The sequence below is a fragment of the Leucopleurus acutus genome (assembly GCF_964270905.1).
Source record: "Leucopleurus acutus genome assembly, chromosome: 11".
In the NCBI taxonomy this organism is placed as follows: Eukaryota; Metazoa; Chordata; class Mammalia; order Artiodactyla; family Delphinidae; genus Leucopleurus; species Leucopleurus acutus.
The window spans coordinates 10,173,702-10,190,456 of NC_139152.1; the positions used below are offsets into that span (position 1 = coordinate 10,173,702).

At 46.6% G+C, this 16,755-nt stretch overlaps 1 protein-coding gene across 7 annotated transcripts in view; it reads right to left on the reverse strand.

The window, feature by feature from the left end:
- DUSP16 (dual specificity phosphatase 16) overlaps nt 1-16,755 on the reverse strand; it is an 85,833-nt gene that overhangs the window by 36,021 nt on the left and 33,057 nt on the right. For all 7 annotated transcript variants that reach the window (XM_082850875.1, XM_082850873.1, XM_082850870.1 and 4 more), the window contains 2 exons: nt 11,662-12,252; nt 10,531-10,669 (listed from right to left, as the gene is read on the reverse strand). In XM_082850875.1, coding sequence (XP_082707001.1) covers nt 10,531-10,669; nt 11,662-11,889 — 367 coding nt within the window. In that variant the 5' untranslated portion in view covers nt 11,890-12,252. The remainder of the gene's footprint in view (nt 1-10,530; nt 10,670-11,661; nt 12,253-16,755) is intronic.

Genomic DNA, 16,755 nt, shown 5'->3' on the forward strand with positions numbered 1-16,755 from the left:
TTCTGTGGAGATCCTCCAGGAAGCCTGAGAAGTAGCCTCCAACTCGTAAAACTTGCCCCATAAATAACACCCCCAAAAAAGCTCACTCTGTATGAGAACAACCTATCCCCTGGCACAGCTGGGGAATGGGACATTCTAGCTAATTTTTTTTTTAAACAAAACAATCCCATCTCTCTTTTTTTTAAATAAATTAATTTATTTATTTTGGCTGCGTTGGGTCTTCATTGCTGCGCGCGGGCCTTTCTCTAGTTGCGGTGAGCAGCGGCTATTCTTCGTTGTGGCGTGCAGGCTCAGTAGTTGTGGCTCACGGGCTCAGCAGTTGTGGCTCGTGGGCTCTAGAGTGCAGGCTCAGTAGTTGTGGTGCACGGGCTTAGCTGCTCCGAGGCATGTGGGATCTTCCCGGACCAGGGCTCGAACCCGTGTCCCCTGCACTGGCAGGCGGATTCTTAACCACGGCGCCACCAGGGAAGCCCTCTAGCTGATTTTTGGATTAACACAGTTATCAAACATACGATAAACGAATTAAAAATTTTCAAAATACTAGCATAAAAAAAAGCACTGAATACTAAAATAATGCAACTTACAAGAGTTCTCGTGTCTCATAATGTCTAAATCTCACATTCCTCAAGATAATGTTATCTAGATCAATTCGACTGGCAAAATCCAGAAGTGTTGTTTAGTAAAGAGTTGTCAGAAGATGTCGAGTGGTATTTTTTACTCTTACTGATCTTTCAAATTGGCAATACATAACTATACCCAGAGGCTCTTCTTCAACACACACACACACACACACACACACACACACACACACACGCACGCACGCACAGCCAGGCAGGACTCTCAATACCTGCCTTCAAACAAAGGTTGTTCTGAACAGCACAACCAGAACGACCAATCAAAAGGAATTACGGCCAGAATCCACCCTTGGCTAAGCAAAGGCAACAAGCTCTATAAGCAGGAGAGAGGTTCACAGAGGCCACCCGACTGGTCCTCCAGTGACTTTAAGACGCGAAGCCACAGTCAAGCGAACAGCAGCCTGGGGCTTCCTGAGGAGGAAGGACCTAGAAGGCCTCTGCTTCCATCAGCATGGAAGGAGGAGGTTACTAAGGAGATCACCTTTGCTCATGCTCACCTGAAAATCAAAGATTTCCAAGGTTGCCTTTGGGGGCTTGAGGTCCCAAACTCCAACCTAACATTTTCAATCCTCTTTTGGTCATTTTCACTTGAAAGACTTATCGATACTTCTAAAATAACTTCCAAGCCAATATCTCGCTCTCTTTGGTTCTGTATCCCTGTTTGCATCTGCCCCGTTCTCCCAGTCACCTCAGCAGCAGCCACCTGGTATGCCAACACTCAGACTTGCTTTTGCGATGTCCGTCTGTCTGTCCCCGCCTCCTCCCCCCCCCCGCAGCCCACAAGCTCCATGCCGCACTGTTAGATAAATTCAGGAACAGCTCTCTCTGATCTGTCCGTCCTTTTCCCAACTTGTTTCCACTCTGCGGCCAGACTAAGGTCCTGAGATAAAGTGTTGATGTATCCTCTGCTCCCAAATACCCACAGAATACAATTCAAAATTCCTGATCAGACACTCAAGCCCTTCATCACCTGATCCCACTCTACTGTCCACCCTCACTGTCCCTATTCTACCCACCACCATGGCCCAGGCCCATTCATCTTCTTACTGTTTTCTCACCACACCTGGGCTTTCTCATCTCCAGCCTCTGGTAACAACCAGGGAAGTCCCTCTAGTTTCAATTCTATTCTGTTGCATTTTTTAAAATTCTGCTGTATTAAAAAAAATTCTTCCCTGACCAGTGTATTTAAATATGGTCTTGCCAACTTAGAACTTCTATAAAAGGTATAGCCATGGGAATTCCCTGGCAGTTCAGGGGTCAGGGCTCCGTGCGTCCACTTCAGGAAGCACAGGCTTGATCGCTGGTCAGGGAACTAAGATCCCACAAGCCACGCAGCCAAAAAATACACACACACACACACACACACACACACAGCCATCACACGGCAGTAAGAATTTACCATTAACCTGGTAATTGTGAATTCTCTTTCCGTGTGTGTGTGTGTGTGTGTGTGTGTGTGTGTGTGTGTGTTTGTGGTGACCGGCTATAATACCCTGTGAACTGTCTGCATAAGAATTGTGTCTCACACTCCTTTGCAATCACCTCTGCATTTAGCACAGTGCTTGGCACATAATTAAATGTTTATTGAATCCTCCCTTGATACAATGAATAGCTGTTGATGGACATAAGTCGTGTGTATTTTGGGTGTTCAAAAGGACTTCCTGGGGCTTCTCTGGTGGCGCAGTGGTTGAGAGTCCGCCTGCCAATGCAGGGGACACGGGTTCGTGCCCCGGTCCGGGAAGATCCCACATGCCGCGGAGCGCCTGGGCCCGTGAGCCATGGCCGCTGGGCCTGCGCGTCCGGAGCCTGTGCTCCGCAACGAGAGAGGCCACAACGGTGAGAGGCCCGCGTACCACAAAAAAAAAAAAAAACCAAAAAAAAAAACACACGACTTCCTGATTCCATTCAGAGCTGAAAGCTCTGCGGGCCTGGGTGTGAGCCCAGAACCTGCTTCCTACTCCTTGACCACAAGGCCCCAGAGGACCCTCAGGGTGAGCAAAGCGGCACAGGGCAAGGAAAACATTTCTCTGCTACAAAAGGTTAAAAGGGGAGACTTGGTAAATTCTGCTTTCATCATCCAGCAGCCCCAGTGAGTCCTCAGGGTGCTTCTATCACGTCCAGGGAACTTTCCATGAGAGGTGGGTTCCCTCGGCGGCTCAGGATGAGAGTCCGGTACGACATCCAGGGCTCAGGGGACCAGGGGCACAGCTCTCAGGAAACGCACTGGACCAACTATCATCAGATCCCGGCTAAGGATGAAGCGGCTGCCGGATGTGCCCCTGGTGACCGTCGGGGGCAAGGCCTCACGAGACCATCCATCGGGAGACGATGCTCTGAGTCCCGAGGAAAAGCGAATGGGAGTCCAGTCTCCGGAGGACGACTCTTCGGAGTCCCATCTGCCCGACGTGTGAACTGCGCACGGGTCACCACACAGCTCACTTCTTGGGCCTTTTCCCGTGAAGCTCAGGCTTCCTAATCCACCACGAGCAGGCCCTCCCGGGACCCCCTGGGGTGTGTCCACTCTGGCAGCCGTCCTCCTCCGGGGCCAAGCGCACCGCCTCCCAGCAGATGCGGCGGAGCAGCGGGAAGGAAAGGGTCCCTGTTTGTCAGCCAAACAACCCTGGAGACCACTGGCACCCACAGGAGGGTGCAGAGCCGTGCCGTGGGCACTGCTGCGAGCCGGACACGGCGCTGGCTGATGGGACAGCCGTGACCACGACAGAGGTCCTCTCTGGAATTGACAGTTCAGTGGGACAAACTTCAACCAAATAATTAGATGAATAACTGGCTAATTATGGTGGGTGGCCAAAGGAGTGCGTGTGACAAGAGGACACCCAACTCTGCCTGGGAGCCAGGGGGGGCTTGACGGCCACCGTGAATCCAGCAGGAGACACCCAGGTACATGGGGAGAGGGGGACACTTGGAGGAGGAGGAGGGTGCCTCTGGGCTGCAGGTCTCGGGCACCTGAGGCTAAAGTGCTAAAATCTCTCTCTCTCTCTCTCTCTCTCTCTCTCTCTCACACACACACACACACACACACACACCCCAACCTGAGGACGGAGAGGGGCACGAGATGAGGGCACAGAGGCAGGCAGGAGCCGTCACTGCAGGGCTTCGGAGTCGGGGAAGGATTCTGGAATTTTCCCTAAGAGCACTGATGCAGACTAGGCTGGGGAGTGATATAATCACAGTTACGCTGAAAATATCAAAGAGAGACGTAACATTGGCGAGGGTGCGAGGAAAGGGCAGAGAGGCAGCAAGACAGGGTGAGAGAGCAGGGAGGAGGGTCCCAGGGCAGGTCTGAGGGGCTGATGTGGGCCTGAGTTGGAAGCATAGCGCAGGGAGGCCAGAAGAAAGGTCTGGTGGCCAAGAGGTGACAGGTGTCACCGAGCCTCCAAAGGCTCCCCAGGCCAGCCCAGCAAAGCACAGACTCGTCCTGCCAGGCTGAAGGGCCCGCGCAGCCTGACTGCACTTCCTCTCAAGTCCCCTTCCTCCCGTCACAGAAAGTCCACTCAGTCCCCTGGCTGCCTCCTAAAATCTGTGTTCACTCCTGCCATTTTTAATGATGTCAGTCCACAGAGGACCCTCCCCACCCAAATCTTCCTCATTTTTCAAGGTTCGATTAAAATTCCACCGCCGCCCTCAAACCTTCCCCAACTCCTGCAGGCAACACCGAGTCACCCCTTATCACTCGACGCACTGTCATCTGCTTCTATTTCATCCGCTCCAGACGTGCTGCCCCAAATTAACCGAGGGGTCTCCAGGGCAGGGGCAAGATGTGCACTCTTCCAGTACCCTATCCCCCAGGCCCACCCCGGGGTCCACCCAAGGGAGCCCTCGAACACTGTGAGTGAGGCCAGCTGAATGGACAGGACACAAATGACATGACCAGGGCAGGGGAAGACTGATGTCACCACTGTCACCCAGGGTGCTTCTGTGTAGCTTGTGCCAAATGTCAGGGTGAGGGACTGTCTCGAGCCTGGTCTGCAGTCCATTTGTTAAACAGACACAGCCTCAGGCATGATGTCTTAGCCACCGGTAGCTGCGGAGTGACAGGGCTGGCTTGTTACCACACAGGCAGGTAAGAACTGGAGAAAAGACGGGCCAGTTTAGATAACCTCATGCAAACTGAGAAGTAGAGCCAGCAACTACACGGCAGCCAGTGGGCGAAACGGTACCTATTTTTAGTCTGTTTTCAGTGGCTCTCACCGCAGCTCTTTAAACACAAGAAGAGCCAATTCCTGAACAACTGCAGTACTTTGACTGGAATCCATTAACGTCAATCTCTTTTACCAGCTACTACAGGATCTGAAACGGGAGGATTGAAGACTTCCCTTCTCTAGACACAAGGACAGAAGAAACGCCACACTGGATGAGAGAACGGATGATGACCACGGCACGCACAGCACATCTGTGAGCGGGAGGACCGGGTTCTGCCCTACTTGCATTAGGAAGGTAACTGGCTCCACTAAAGCAAAGCTGCACATTTACCACACGGAACTGCTGACTGAATCTAGATTCCCGTTAAACTGAAAATGTGTCAAGAGTCAAATACGTTTTTACTCACTCCTAGCTCTAACTACAGTAGCAGCTCTAACTCAAAACAAAGAAATACGTATTTGGCCTTTAGCCACAGCAGACATTAATCTAAGACCTTAGCTGTGTTTGGAGACAAAATGTTTCTAAGAGCCCTCAGCACTGCGCCTGACACTAACCCCAATGGTATCTTCCATCATTATCCGGAGTGGTATTTCAGCTCAGGACAGAGTAGACTTTTATTTGATGATTCCCCCCAGCTGAAAAAATTTAATGCTTAAAAATTTTATATACAGTCTGTTTTCATACATTGCTTCTCCCATAAAATGTGAAGTAAGAATATGACTCTGAAGTCCACAAAGAGGCTGAGAGATAAAGCAGAAACTAACACACCATTGTAAAGCAATTATACCCCAATAAAGATGTTAAAAAAAAGAGGCTGAGAGAGAGCTACCACAAAAGCACAGGCCTGATCTGAAGTGGGCACCCCTGATTCTCAGTCTAGCCTCCTGAGGGGAATTCCAGACGACTCAGGAATTACTGCAGACGGGGGCCTGGGCGCACAGTGAGAAGAGTGAGAGCTGGGGAGAGTCACGCAAGGGCTCTGTTATTTTCCTCGTCTGTGAATGAAAGGGCTGAGGTCTGCAGTTCAGTTAGGGTTTTGTGCTGCAGGGCAATCCTGTGCCTCAACACAGGGTAGAAATGAGTGCTGCAGAATTAGCAGACTTTCGTGGGTCCCTTTTGCTTTTACTCAGAGTTACAACAGCGGGGAAAGAGAAGAAAATAATAGAACAGCAATCTTTGTTTCTACTTAATGAACCCACTTATTCTGTTTTCTCTGTGTCAGCACACGCAAAAAAAGTCTAGATTCGGTGGTTTTTCTTTTTTTCTAATATATTTGTTTTCAATCTGGCACCCTTAGAAATACATTGATAATAGACAAAGGCAAGTAAAATAAAGTAATATAACGAACAAAGGCCAAGAAACAAGATTATTTTTGAGAGAGAACTAGTTTTCTGAAGGTTAACAAGACCAAAAAAGTTGATCAATAAGTCAAGGTTGGCAACTGTTTATATCCATCAACGATGAGGGACAACTTTCCAAAGGGATCCAAGTTCATTCTTTTTGGCTAAGATGAGGCTACAACTCATAGTAAAACCCTTTAATCCCCTGGGGGTGAAACAATGCTATGGTCTAATCTGGCTTGGTTATTGGGAGACTACTGGGAGACTTATTAATGGCTAAGCAGGATAAGCAATTTAATTTTTTTAAAAAATAAATCTATTTGTTTTTGGCTGCGTTGGGTCTTGGGCATCCCCTAGTTGCAGCGAGCAGGGGCTACTCTTCACTGTGGTGCGCGGGCTTCTCATTGCGGTGGCTTCTCTTATTGCAAAGCGTGGGCTCTAGGCGCGCAAGCTTCAGTAGTTGTGGCACCCGGGCTCAGTAGTTGTGGCGCACGGGCTTAGTTGCTCCACGGCGTGTGGGATCTTCCCGGACCAGGGCTTTAACCCGTGTCCTCTGCACTGGCAGGTGGATTCCTATCTACTGCGCCATCAGGGAGGTCCCTCAATTTACTTTTAAAGTACAAAAAAAATGATTTCACCTGTTCTCAATTCATACGGATTCAAGGGCTTGTATCCACCTATGAGCGGCACTAGGTTTTCTCGAGCTCGCAGCTCCTCCTCACAGCTCAGGGTTTAAGCCCTGTTTAATTGTACTAGAGTTTTGTTTTGTTTTTTGGCCACACCACGTGGCTTGTGGGATCTTAGTTCCCCGACCAGGGATTGAACCCAGGCCCTCAGCGGTGAGAACTCAGAGTCCTAACCACTGGGCCGCCGGGGGATTCCCTGTACTAGCGTATTTATTAGATCTTAAAATCATGTTGAAATCTGCTTAAATAGATGGAAACATTTTCGTATTAGAGACTTTTCCCATAGCAGCTATATTTTTGCTCTACCTGAACGAAGACAACTTGCAAATCATTTATGTCAAAATATCCTCGTTTTCGCTACACTTTCAGATTAGTTTCATCGCTGTTTAATCACTTACAAATTAAACTAAATGAATAAAATAAGTCATATGAAACACAAATGGTATAAACCTACACGTAAGCTCGTTTATATTTCAGATATCCATTGAAAACCGAAGAAGTGCTAGGCCTTGTGGGGAACACAGGGATGAACAAGACACAGTCCTCGGCTTGAAAACAGAGAATCCAGGAGGGGGGTTAAGCTAACAAATGAAGAAGATACATGACAACGTAAGTTTAACTAAGATTTTAAGATACTGATCGAAGACTCGCATGTGGCACATGGCTATCAAATATTAATCACTTGGTTTAGAATACTGGCTGGGCTTAAAAAGAGGGAAAGTTGATCAGTCAGGGGTCAAGATCGCTGGCTGAGTAGGGCCCGCAGATGTGGCCAGTACAGGCCGAGTCCACTGCAGACCCAGGTTCTAAGTTTCAGGACTGGAAGGCTTGGGACCCCGGTCTCACTGATAATCAGTTGTCAGCTGTCGAAGTGGCTGAACAGGACGCCCTTCCCCGGCAGAAGCTGAAGGTTACCAGGCTAGCCTGTCCCAGCGCAGACCCTGCTGCTCCACAGGGAAGAATTGAGCCCACTGAGCTCCGGTGCAGCTTCCCCGAGTCCAACCGTCTCCCGAAACGGAGTCTTCGTTGTTAGTGTCCATGTCACTAGGTCCCACAGGTCAGTCCGGGTCTCCTCTTGCTTGAGGAAAAGGGCTTATTAAGATGCTTCCTCTATCAGTTCCTCGGGGAGGTCCTCTCCTTCCCCTTCTCCAGAGTCACTGCTCCCTAGGTAAGGTAGCCCTGAGAAGGTGAATGGAATTCGGGCCACAATTCTTTACTCCATATACTGATATAATGACCATAAAAAAACCATCTGACGTATCTAATACTTTCTTCCTGTCAATCTCAAAGTAACTGAAAGCTCTAAAGTAATGGAGAAATCACTCCAAGAAACCACTTTGTCTTTCTATTATCACATCCCCCCCCCCCCCGCCCCCCAGGGCCGACAAGCATCTGTAACTGCTGAAAGCATCAGGGGCAGCTTGTAGTGAAACTTGTCTCCAGCAACCCTGTCATTTCCCGTAGCACCTGTGGGACGCTAGCATGCTTTCCCAAAGTCAGTTATTTTCCCCGAAGCAAACTATTTAAGAAACACGTGTTGATATGTCCTTCTACCCCACATCCCTGGGACGTCCTCTAGAGCAGCTGCTGGAACTTGGCAAAAAACAAAAAAACGAAAGCACAAAACAAAACAAAAAAAACACTGCCGAGAACTGATGGTCACGCCTTCCCCAGCACTCTCTCTCTTCCACTAACTCTCTTTTCTGTCCACTCTGAGGAACAGGCTCACTGACCAAGGGAATTTCCAACTGGTCAGGAGCTTTGGGATGGCCGAGAGGCTTTTAATCGTCCGGAACCCTCTCTGAGGTCCTAAGAAATCTCGCTGCTCAGAAACTCCCAAACAAGGGCATTCAGTCCCTGAAGCCACCTTCTAAGCTGAAAGAAATACAGGATTCTGGGGTGTGGATGACGAGACGGAGCTGTGAATACACGTATGTGGTTCTCGGAGCTGCCTCGACGGGCTTTCCTTTAGGCCTAGGACCCACTTCCGGTACAAAGTGGGGATGCCAGGGGTTCTGACCAGCACCATCCCACGTATCCCTAGGGCTGATCTCGAGGGTCAGAATGAGTCCTTTTCCTTCCTTACTGCCCAGTGAGCACCCCTCCCAAAGCCGCACATGGCTGGAAGGAACCTTCCACATAACAAGGGAGAGCTCCTCGGGAAAGAGGAGAGACGACTTGAGTAACTAAAACTCGACATGAGCTCATTCCTCCGGGAGCGTCCGCCTGGCCAAGCCGTCGGGTCAGAGCCCCTGTAGAGAAAAGCGTCTCAAACAAGAGCAAAGAGGGATAATCACCTTCCCTCTGGGTGCACCCTCTTTAAGAAAAACCCTGGTTCCGTCGATAGGGCTACAAGGTAAAGTCCCTCACAGTGGCTCCAAGAAGCATGACTGCGTTCCTAAACTCGGCAACCGAGGTGAGTGGAACTCTAGTAACAGTTGTCAGGTTTAACACACTTACACTCCCAGTGAAAGACCATGCCTCCCAAGAGACACAGAACCTAATGCTATAATTCTCCATTACAGAGTTCTGAGAGCTCCGTTCTGAGACCAAGCTGGCTTCACTTTAGGACAGAATTGCAGCATAGATGAAACGTGTGCCAACAGACGACCTGAAAGTGACAGGTAACGATGCTTTACTCTTTGAAACCGGGAGCAAAAGCTGACGAGGGAGAAATGAAGACACAGAAGTCTCATTGAAACCTTCAGGGAGTTTAAACGTGGTAACAAACCAACAACTGATTCAGCCTATTCTCTTCCAACTGAAATGTCCACAGTCTAACCATCAGTTGCCAGTAACATCAAGCTCACCGGACTCTCCCTGCAACAAAAGACGAAAGGTGCGAAAGTGACAATATCTGTCAATATTTTGTTTTTCTTAGATCAGATTTTTAAAAGTGATCTTGCCGATCACTGTGGCAGAATCTGCTGGACACAGTGGCTTTGTGGTAAAGGTTACTGCGCATTGTCAAACTGTATTCCCTGCTCTGGGAGCCAGAGTGAGTGAAAGGGCTTCGGTACTGTCTGCCAAACAGGGAAAGCAAAGGATGAACAGTCTGCTTTGGAATTTGATGAGATGGAACTCCCACACCACCCTCCTTTAGGGCAGATATAAAATAGTTAGTCCTTTCCGTGCACTTTACAAAGTCAGCTGGTTGCTTAGCATTTGCAAGTTGAGACTTTTTTCAGTTGTGAAAACAAAAATACGTAAGTTAGTTTTAAAATTTTCCCTCTAATTATTGGAAGAAGTATTCTGCACACATTCTCTTTCTATCTCATTGTACATAACGTCCAGGATGGGTGATCTTATTGCTGGAGTCCACTTCAACCAAAAATGTTTAACAGGGGTTCACACTGAGTGCTGGGCGGGTCCTCTCCTTGGGGGTGGGCACTGAGAGCGAGCTGAAATGCAGAGCATTCGGTGTTCGTAGATCTACACGGGCGCACAGACCTACACGGCACTTCTGGCTAATAAATACCCGATGAAGAGGCATTTGAGCTAAATCAGAAATACACTGACCAATGGGGAAGAACAACAGCATTCAGGTTAACTAGAATAGTTACGTCAATCAGAAGCTATAAATAAGTCATTTTACACAGTGACCTCAAAGTTGCGTCCACCTAGCGTACTTCGAGCTCGTTGTGGAACCCTGCTTACTCACAGGCTCAAGGAGGTTGCGAGTGCTCACAGTTGTACCACAAGCCTTACCTGCTAGCAGGTGAACAGAGCTGAAGCTCTTCTCCAGTTTACCCAGGAGTACAGTGAGAAAACAGTCTGAGGCCAGAGAGGCCACATCTTGGGAGCTTTGATCGTAAACTACAACCTTCTGACTGCAATCAACGTCGACCTAAAATGCAAACGTGAGGCTGTCAGGGGGGAAAGCGAGGAAAATAATCCCATACACCTCTGCTGCTGAAGCAAGTAACTGCTTCCTGTTTTCCTTAATAATCTGAATAAAAATGAGATGTGGTCCAATGTACTGGATAAGCCAAGCATACGCACGGTTTAAATGTTTGCAAAAATCAACATTTGCAAGGCAAACTTGATGCTATTTCTGTGTAAATGTGCTCAAAACTCCTTAGTTTTAAATCCTTAACACGATAACAGGGTAAAAACACGTACAACAAAATAATACGCAAAATAAACGTAAGGATCCCGATCCCCCGAACTAAAGAAACATTTAAAATGGTTTCTACTCGGTAACAAATCAGCTTTTTGTAAGATTAAAGCACGAACTCATTTTTATTCCTGAACAAAACAAACAGCCTTACCTACCACAAAGCTGACAGTCTGGTATCCTAAGAAAAACTCTCCTTGAAGATCCTTAAATTCTGACCATTACCTTAACTTCCCACAAACAAAAAACACTTGTAATATAATTCGTTTCTACTTTCTCGTCAAGGCACTTGAAAAGAATGATTTCCTTTCAGTACATTTGTAAACAACATAAAACCATGTATTTGTTATTAATAATATACAAACGATATTATATACTATTATATAATTGCTAACAATTGAGTATTAGAATATACTGTATGAGACATAACTTTTTATTTGTGTTAAATTAATAAAACAATTTTTAGCATTAATAGGGAAACAGAGCACTGGATCAAATAAAAACAAGTTAGGCTTTCTGTGTAGCTTAGAAACATCCTGAGGTGTGACAGTGTCTACAATTAGTGAATTATTCTGAGGTAGCATAAGGTATCAAAGTTTAGAAAAAGCAACCCAAACTTCCTCAAATTACTTTCTCCCCTTAAAAATGAGGCTTCATTTAAAATGATTCCCCATTCAGCAGGTCCATTTATTCTAAAAAGGAAAAAACAAGCAAGCATGTACCTTATGTTTGGCTGAGTGCTGGATGAGCTCTGTAATTAACACTTTGTCCTGTTGCAACCTTCGCTTCATAAGCTTGGAGCAGTTGATATTAATGGCTTCCAAAATGTGGGACGTATTGTATTCCACAAATGGCCGGCTATCAATTAGCAGCACTTTTTCCGTTCCACTTTCCAGCAGAGCCACCAACCTCTCAGTAACAATTTGAGTTCCAATCATCTCATGGGCCATGACAACAATAAGTCCTCTTTTCCCACCTCCTCCTTTAATTTGCCACGATGATGTAATGGTGGTGTGCTCAAAGGCTCAGCCACTCCATTGTACTGAAATGTATGAGGTCAGGCTGGTGGCGACTGGCAAGAGGAGAGTTAAACCCATTTTCAGCAAGAGCCCTCCAAGTGAATGTCTCTTTCTCTTTCCCGTTGATGTGCTCTCGCAGAGGCCTCCTGCCACAAAGCAGCCCCTCACACTTGATTCATAAAGAGATGACTGGAATAACCACTCCAACAAAAGATGCTTTGGGGCAGCCAGTGCATTACATCATTCTTTACCTCTGTTCCCTCGCGCCAACAGCTTTACATGGGGCTGAAAAGCCTACATGGAGAGAGAATGACAGACGGAAAACAAAACACGGGGGTCAAAAAAAGAAAGAGCATCGGATTAGAGGGAGTGTATGATTCATAATATTTACCCCATTAATCTAATTCCATACTTGATGCACTGTTTCATTTGAACAAACAAACAAAAAGGACAAGTAGGTATGGCTTCAGGAAACGTACTAATGATGATTCGCTTTCACCGCAAAATATAAAAACTCAAAGATGACAAAACAAGACAGAGTCATGAATTATATATAATCACCTGGGGGCCCAGAACTACTTGACTTACAGTATGAAATGAAAAGAGCTGTAAAAAGCCAGTCCAAGCATTTTTATTCCAGATTTTATTTGCTTATTTCTTGAAAATAGCACAAAAAACAACCACCTAAGATCGGGTTAGCAATCTGACGTTGTCAGGACATAAAAACCTTTCCTGATGGCTTGAGAATTACTATGATAAATGGAGTGTGTGTGCTGTGAGCATTCCTTGAAACTACCCTCAGGAAGAAGAGGCAGGAAAATGGGAGGTTCTGTAAATTTCGGCTGCCTTTTAAGGAAGAGGAGGGGCAATGACTGATGTACTTGCCACACCAAGTGCTGAACTAGCTGCTGGGGGCCTGTGAGGCATCCACTCCGCCCCAGGCCGACTCACAGCTAAGATCCTGGCCGGTCCTCCGCTTCCAGTTCGCTTTTTCTTGTACCTCATTTTTAAGAGACTCACTGATTCCCAGCCTCAGAAAATCTCACACCTTGACCTTGGACTCTAGGTCAGCAACCCAGGCATACGAGAGCCCTTAATACGGGACCTGATGCTTACTTATTCTTGCCAGACTCCTAAGATAGACCATTTCCTAGTTAACGCTAGTTGGAGTTTTGTGCCCAGAGCTTAAGCCCGCACCCGGACCTTCAATATTCTCACGTTCCGATCTCCCCGGTCCATCTCTGCTTATAGGAAATGCCCTACTACATAAAACTAGATGTCCACTGTCGGCATTCAACTTCTGGAGGTTAAACTACCTGATGGCAGACGTTTTGTACTGTATTTCTTCCTTCCACAGTGTTTTGAACATGAGATATTCAATTTACACTGTTACAAGTTAGTAAAATCCTCCTTGTTCCAAAAATGATTTAAGATACTGAATAATTCATATGTGATTAACTGATTTTGGATTAGGATGATAGACCCCCTCAAACATCATGGGGTCCTGTTTCCTAATTTCAGACTTAGAAATTAGAAGCTGAAGCATGGAGAAGTAGGAGTAGACAGGATAGAGAGAGGAGTGGCCTCGCCCTGTACTTGTTACGTAACTTCGGACAAACCATATTAACCTCTCTGACCACGCTTTCCTCATCTCTAACATATAGTATTGGCCTCGTCTCCTCACAAAGTTTGTTTTGAGGATGAAATTATGTCAGTTATCTAAAGAGAGTAAGTCAGAAAGCAACTAGTCATCACACAGAGAAAGGAGGAAAAATGCTGTAAAGATGCCAATGGTGAACAGAGCTGCCTTGCATCTGGAATCTGAAAGGCATCCCTCAGCAGATAAAGACGGGGCAATTCCATCCTGCTACAGTCCGGCTTCAGCCAGGCTGTGCCGCTTCTCACGGAGCCAGACATCCACGGCGTTAGAAGGCACCTGAGAAGCCATCGCGTCTAGCCTCACATCTCACAAATCAGCTCCACATAACACATTATTTGTCCATTTCGTATCTTCATTATACGGATGTATTATTTTTAGTACAGCTTAATGGCAATGAAGCACAAAAGTCATCTCTACCTTCGACTGGAGAAACCAGAGCAGAGAATTTGTCCTACTCAATCAACCAATGCACATTCGCACAGCACCTACCCAGGGTATTTCTGACTCAAGTCCTGACTGCCCGGTGACACGGTTCACAGCCACGCAAGGTCCTGGGCTCGGATGGCCTGACTCCCTCACCGGGGCTCCCACTCCCGGGTTACCCTGTTTTCCTAAGAACCTGTCCCCACAATGAAGCTGCGCTGAGACAGAGTGACGTGACTTGTCCACGCGGGAGCCCGGGCACCGCAGAAAGTGGAAACCCGAGAACGGGAGCAAGTGGATGCCAACAATGGCCTGAGTCTCTGGGCCCCATTGGCTCCTCTCAGTGGTGCAAACCGAGCAGGACAAAGCAGTTATCTGGGTTAGCAGATCGAGGGACAAAGGGAGGGAGAAGACGGCAAACATGCAAAAGCTGGGTGAGAAAGTTCTCATCTTTGCTTCCCTCCAGCCAACTCTCAGAAGCCCAGATCACTGAAACCCAAGGCAGGCTGCGGCCAACAGGTTCACCGGGAAGAAAACGGTCATTCCTCCCCAGAGAACCAGAGTCGGTCGTTCCGGATAGAAAAAGACCCTTTCCCTGACCAAGAAGAGGTCTGGTCAAAGTGACCCTGACATGAGGATGTAGCTGAAACAAAACAGTGAAGGTGAACTGGGGATAAAGTTACGCCTTTCACATTGTCCTGCGGCCAGCTGGAGCCCTCTGACAGCACCTTCATGCGCAACATCTGATGTTCTGAGGTCCCAGGTGACTAGAGAGGAGGCCGAGGCTGCCAAGGGGCTGTGGAAGGTGAGGTAACAACAGCCTTAAACCTCGTTCACTTGCAGCTACAGAATTCTGGGGAAGACCACATCCCAGGCTACAGCTCTAATTTAGAAATTTCTCTCCATTCACTGTTCTTTCCGAAGAAGGTCAACACGCTGAGATCAGGGACGCATCTGTGATAGTTTTGTTCTCGGAATCTCTTGCATCAAGTAGGATTTAAGAGATGACAGGAGAATATTTGATAGTTGGCACCCCAACAAGCTCATCTTACCCCAAAATCTCTTCAAGAAGTCAGAAGGCATACAAATTTTTAGATGGAACACGGGGGCCCAAGTGCATATAGCAAAGCCCAGGGCAGGCCAGCTTTGCTATTTACCTATTTTCTTAGACAATTTTAAAAGTTTTAATTAATTTCTTTCTATTTTTAATACAGAGTATAGTCACATGGCTCAAAAAAAATAAAAAATAGAAAACTGTATACACACTATGAATACGTATACTTTATCCATCCAATGTTTGTCCACTATATTTCAATAAAGCTGTTAAAATTGCCATTATATTCAAAGTCCAACAAATACATTTAAGTGAAAAAAATGAGCACATTGAAAATCCTTCTCCCGCCCTTGTCCTCCGCCTGCCCAGGTCCTCCCTGGCCCTCTAACTGGTTAACACTGTTAACAGTTTCTTCTGATTTCTTCCAAAGATTTTTTAAAATGAAAATAGAATAAAACACTATATATTCTTTTCCTTTTCCTTCTCTGTTCAACTGGATACACAGTACTGTTACACATCCTGCTTTTTCTTTCACTTAAAATACTTCAATTTGATTTTTTTCCAAATTTAATTAGAATGTAATACAACCTATATATCCATGGGTCTCCCATACATGCACTTTTGGAAATCTAAATAAAACATGTAGAAATACTTAACCTTAAAAGACAACTCCCAACCATAATTCAAAAAGAGTCATGTACCACAATGTTCACTGCAGCTCTATTTACAATAGCCAGGACATGGAAGCAACCTAAGTGTCCATCGACAGATGAATGGATAAAGAAGATGTGGCACATATATACCATGGATTATTACTCAGCCATAAAGAGAAACGAAACTAAGTTACCTGTAGTGAGGTGGATGGACCTAGAGTCTGTCATACAGAGTGAAGTAAGTCAGAAAGAGCAAAACAAATACCGTATGCTAACACGTATATATGGAATCTAAAAAAAAAAAAAAGAAGGTTCTGAAGAACCTAGGGGCAGGACAGGAATAAAGACACGGACCTACTAGACAATGGACTTGAGGACATGGGGAGGGAGAAGGGTAAGCTGTGACGAAGTGAGAGAGTGGCACTGACATATATACACTATCAAATGTAAAATAGATAGCTAGCGGGAAGCAGCCGCATAGCACAGGGAGATCAGCTCGGTGCTTTCTGACCACCTAGGGGGTGGGATAGGGAAGGTGGGAGGGAGGGAGACACAAGAGGGAAGAGATATCGGATACATGTATATGTATAGCTGATTCACTTTGTTATAAAGCAGAAACTAACACACCATTGTAAAGCAATCATACTCCAATAAAGATGTTAAAAAAAAAAAAGAGAGCTCCCCCTTTCCTCTAGCATTACACCCAATCGGCTGTTTACCTGAGGACCAAAAGGCTGAGGAGTAATTCACGACAATGTGCTTGAAGGGTCAGCAAGCTGCTTTATGGCATCCTAATGGGAGAGTATCCTCTGGAACTACTCTGACTCAAGGGAAATGTAAAATGTGACACTCATGTTCAAGGAAGCACGAAATTTATCTCTTAAAGGACAACCTGCTGCAACCTGGGCTGTTCCCACCCAAAGAGAGGGCGGCACCACAAGCTCCCTGTATGGAGGCCATGGGGCCGCTGAAGGTCAAGGCCTTCAGCCGCGTCACTCTGCTGCCAC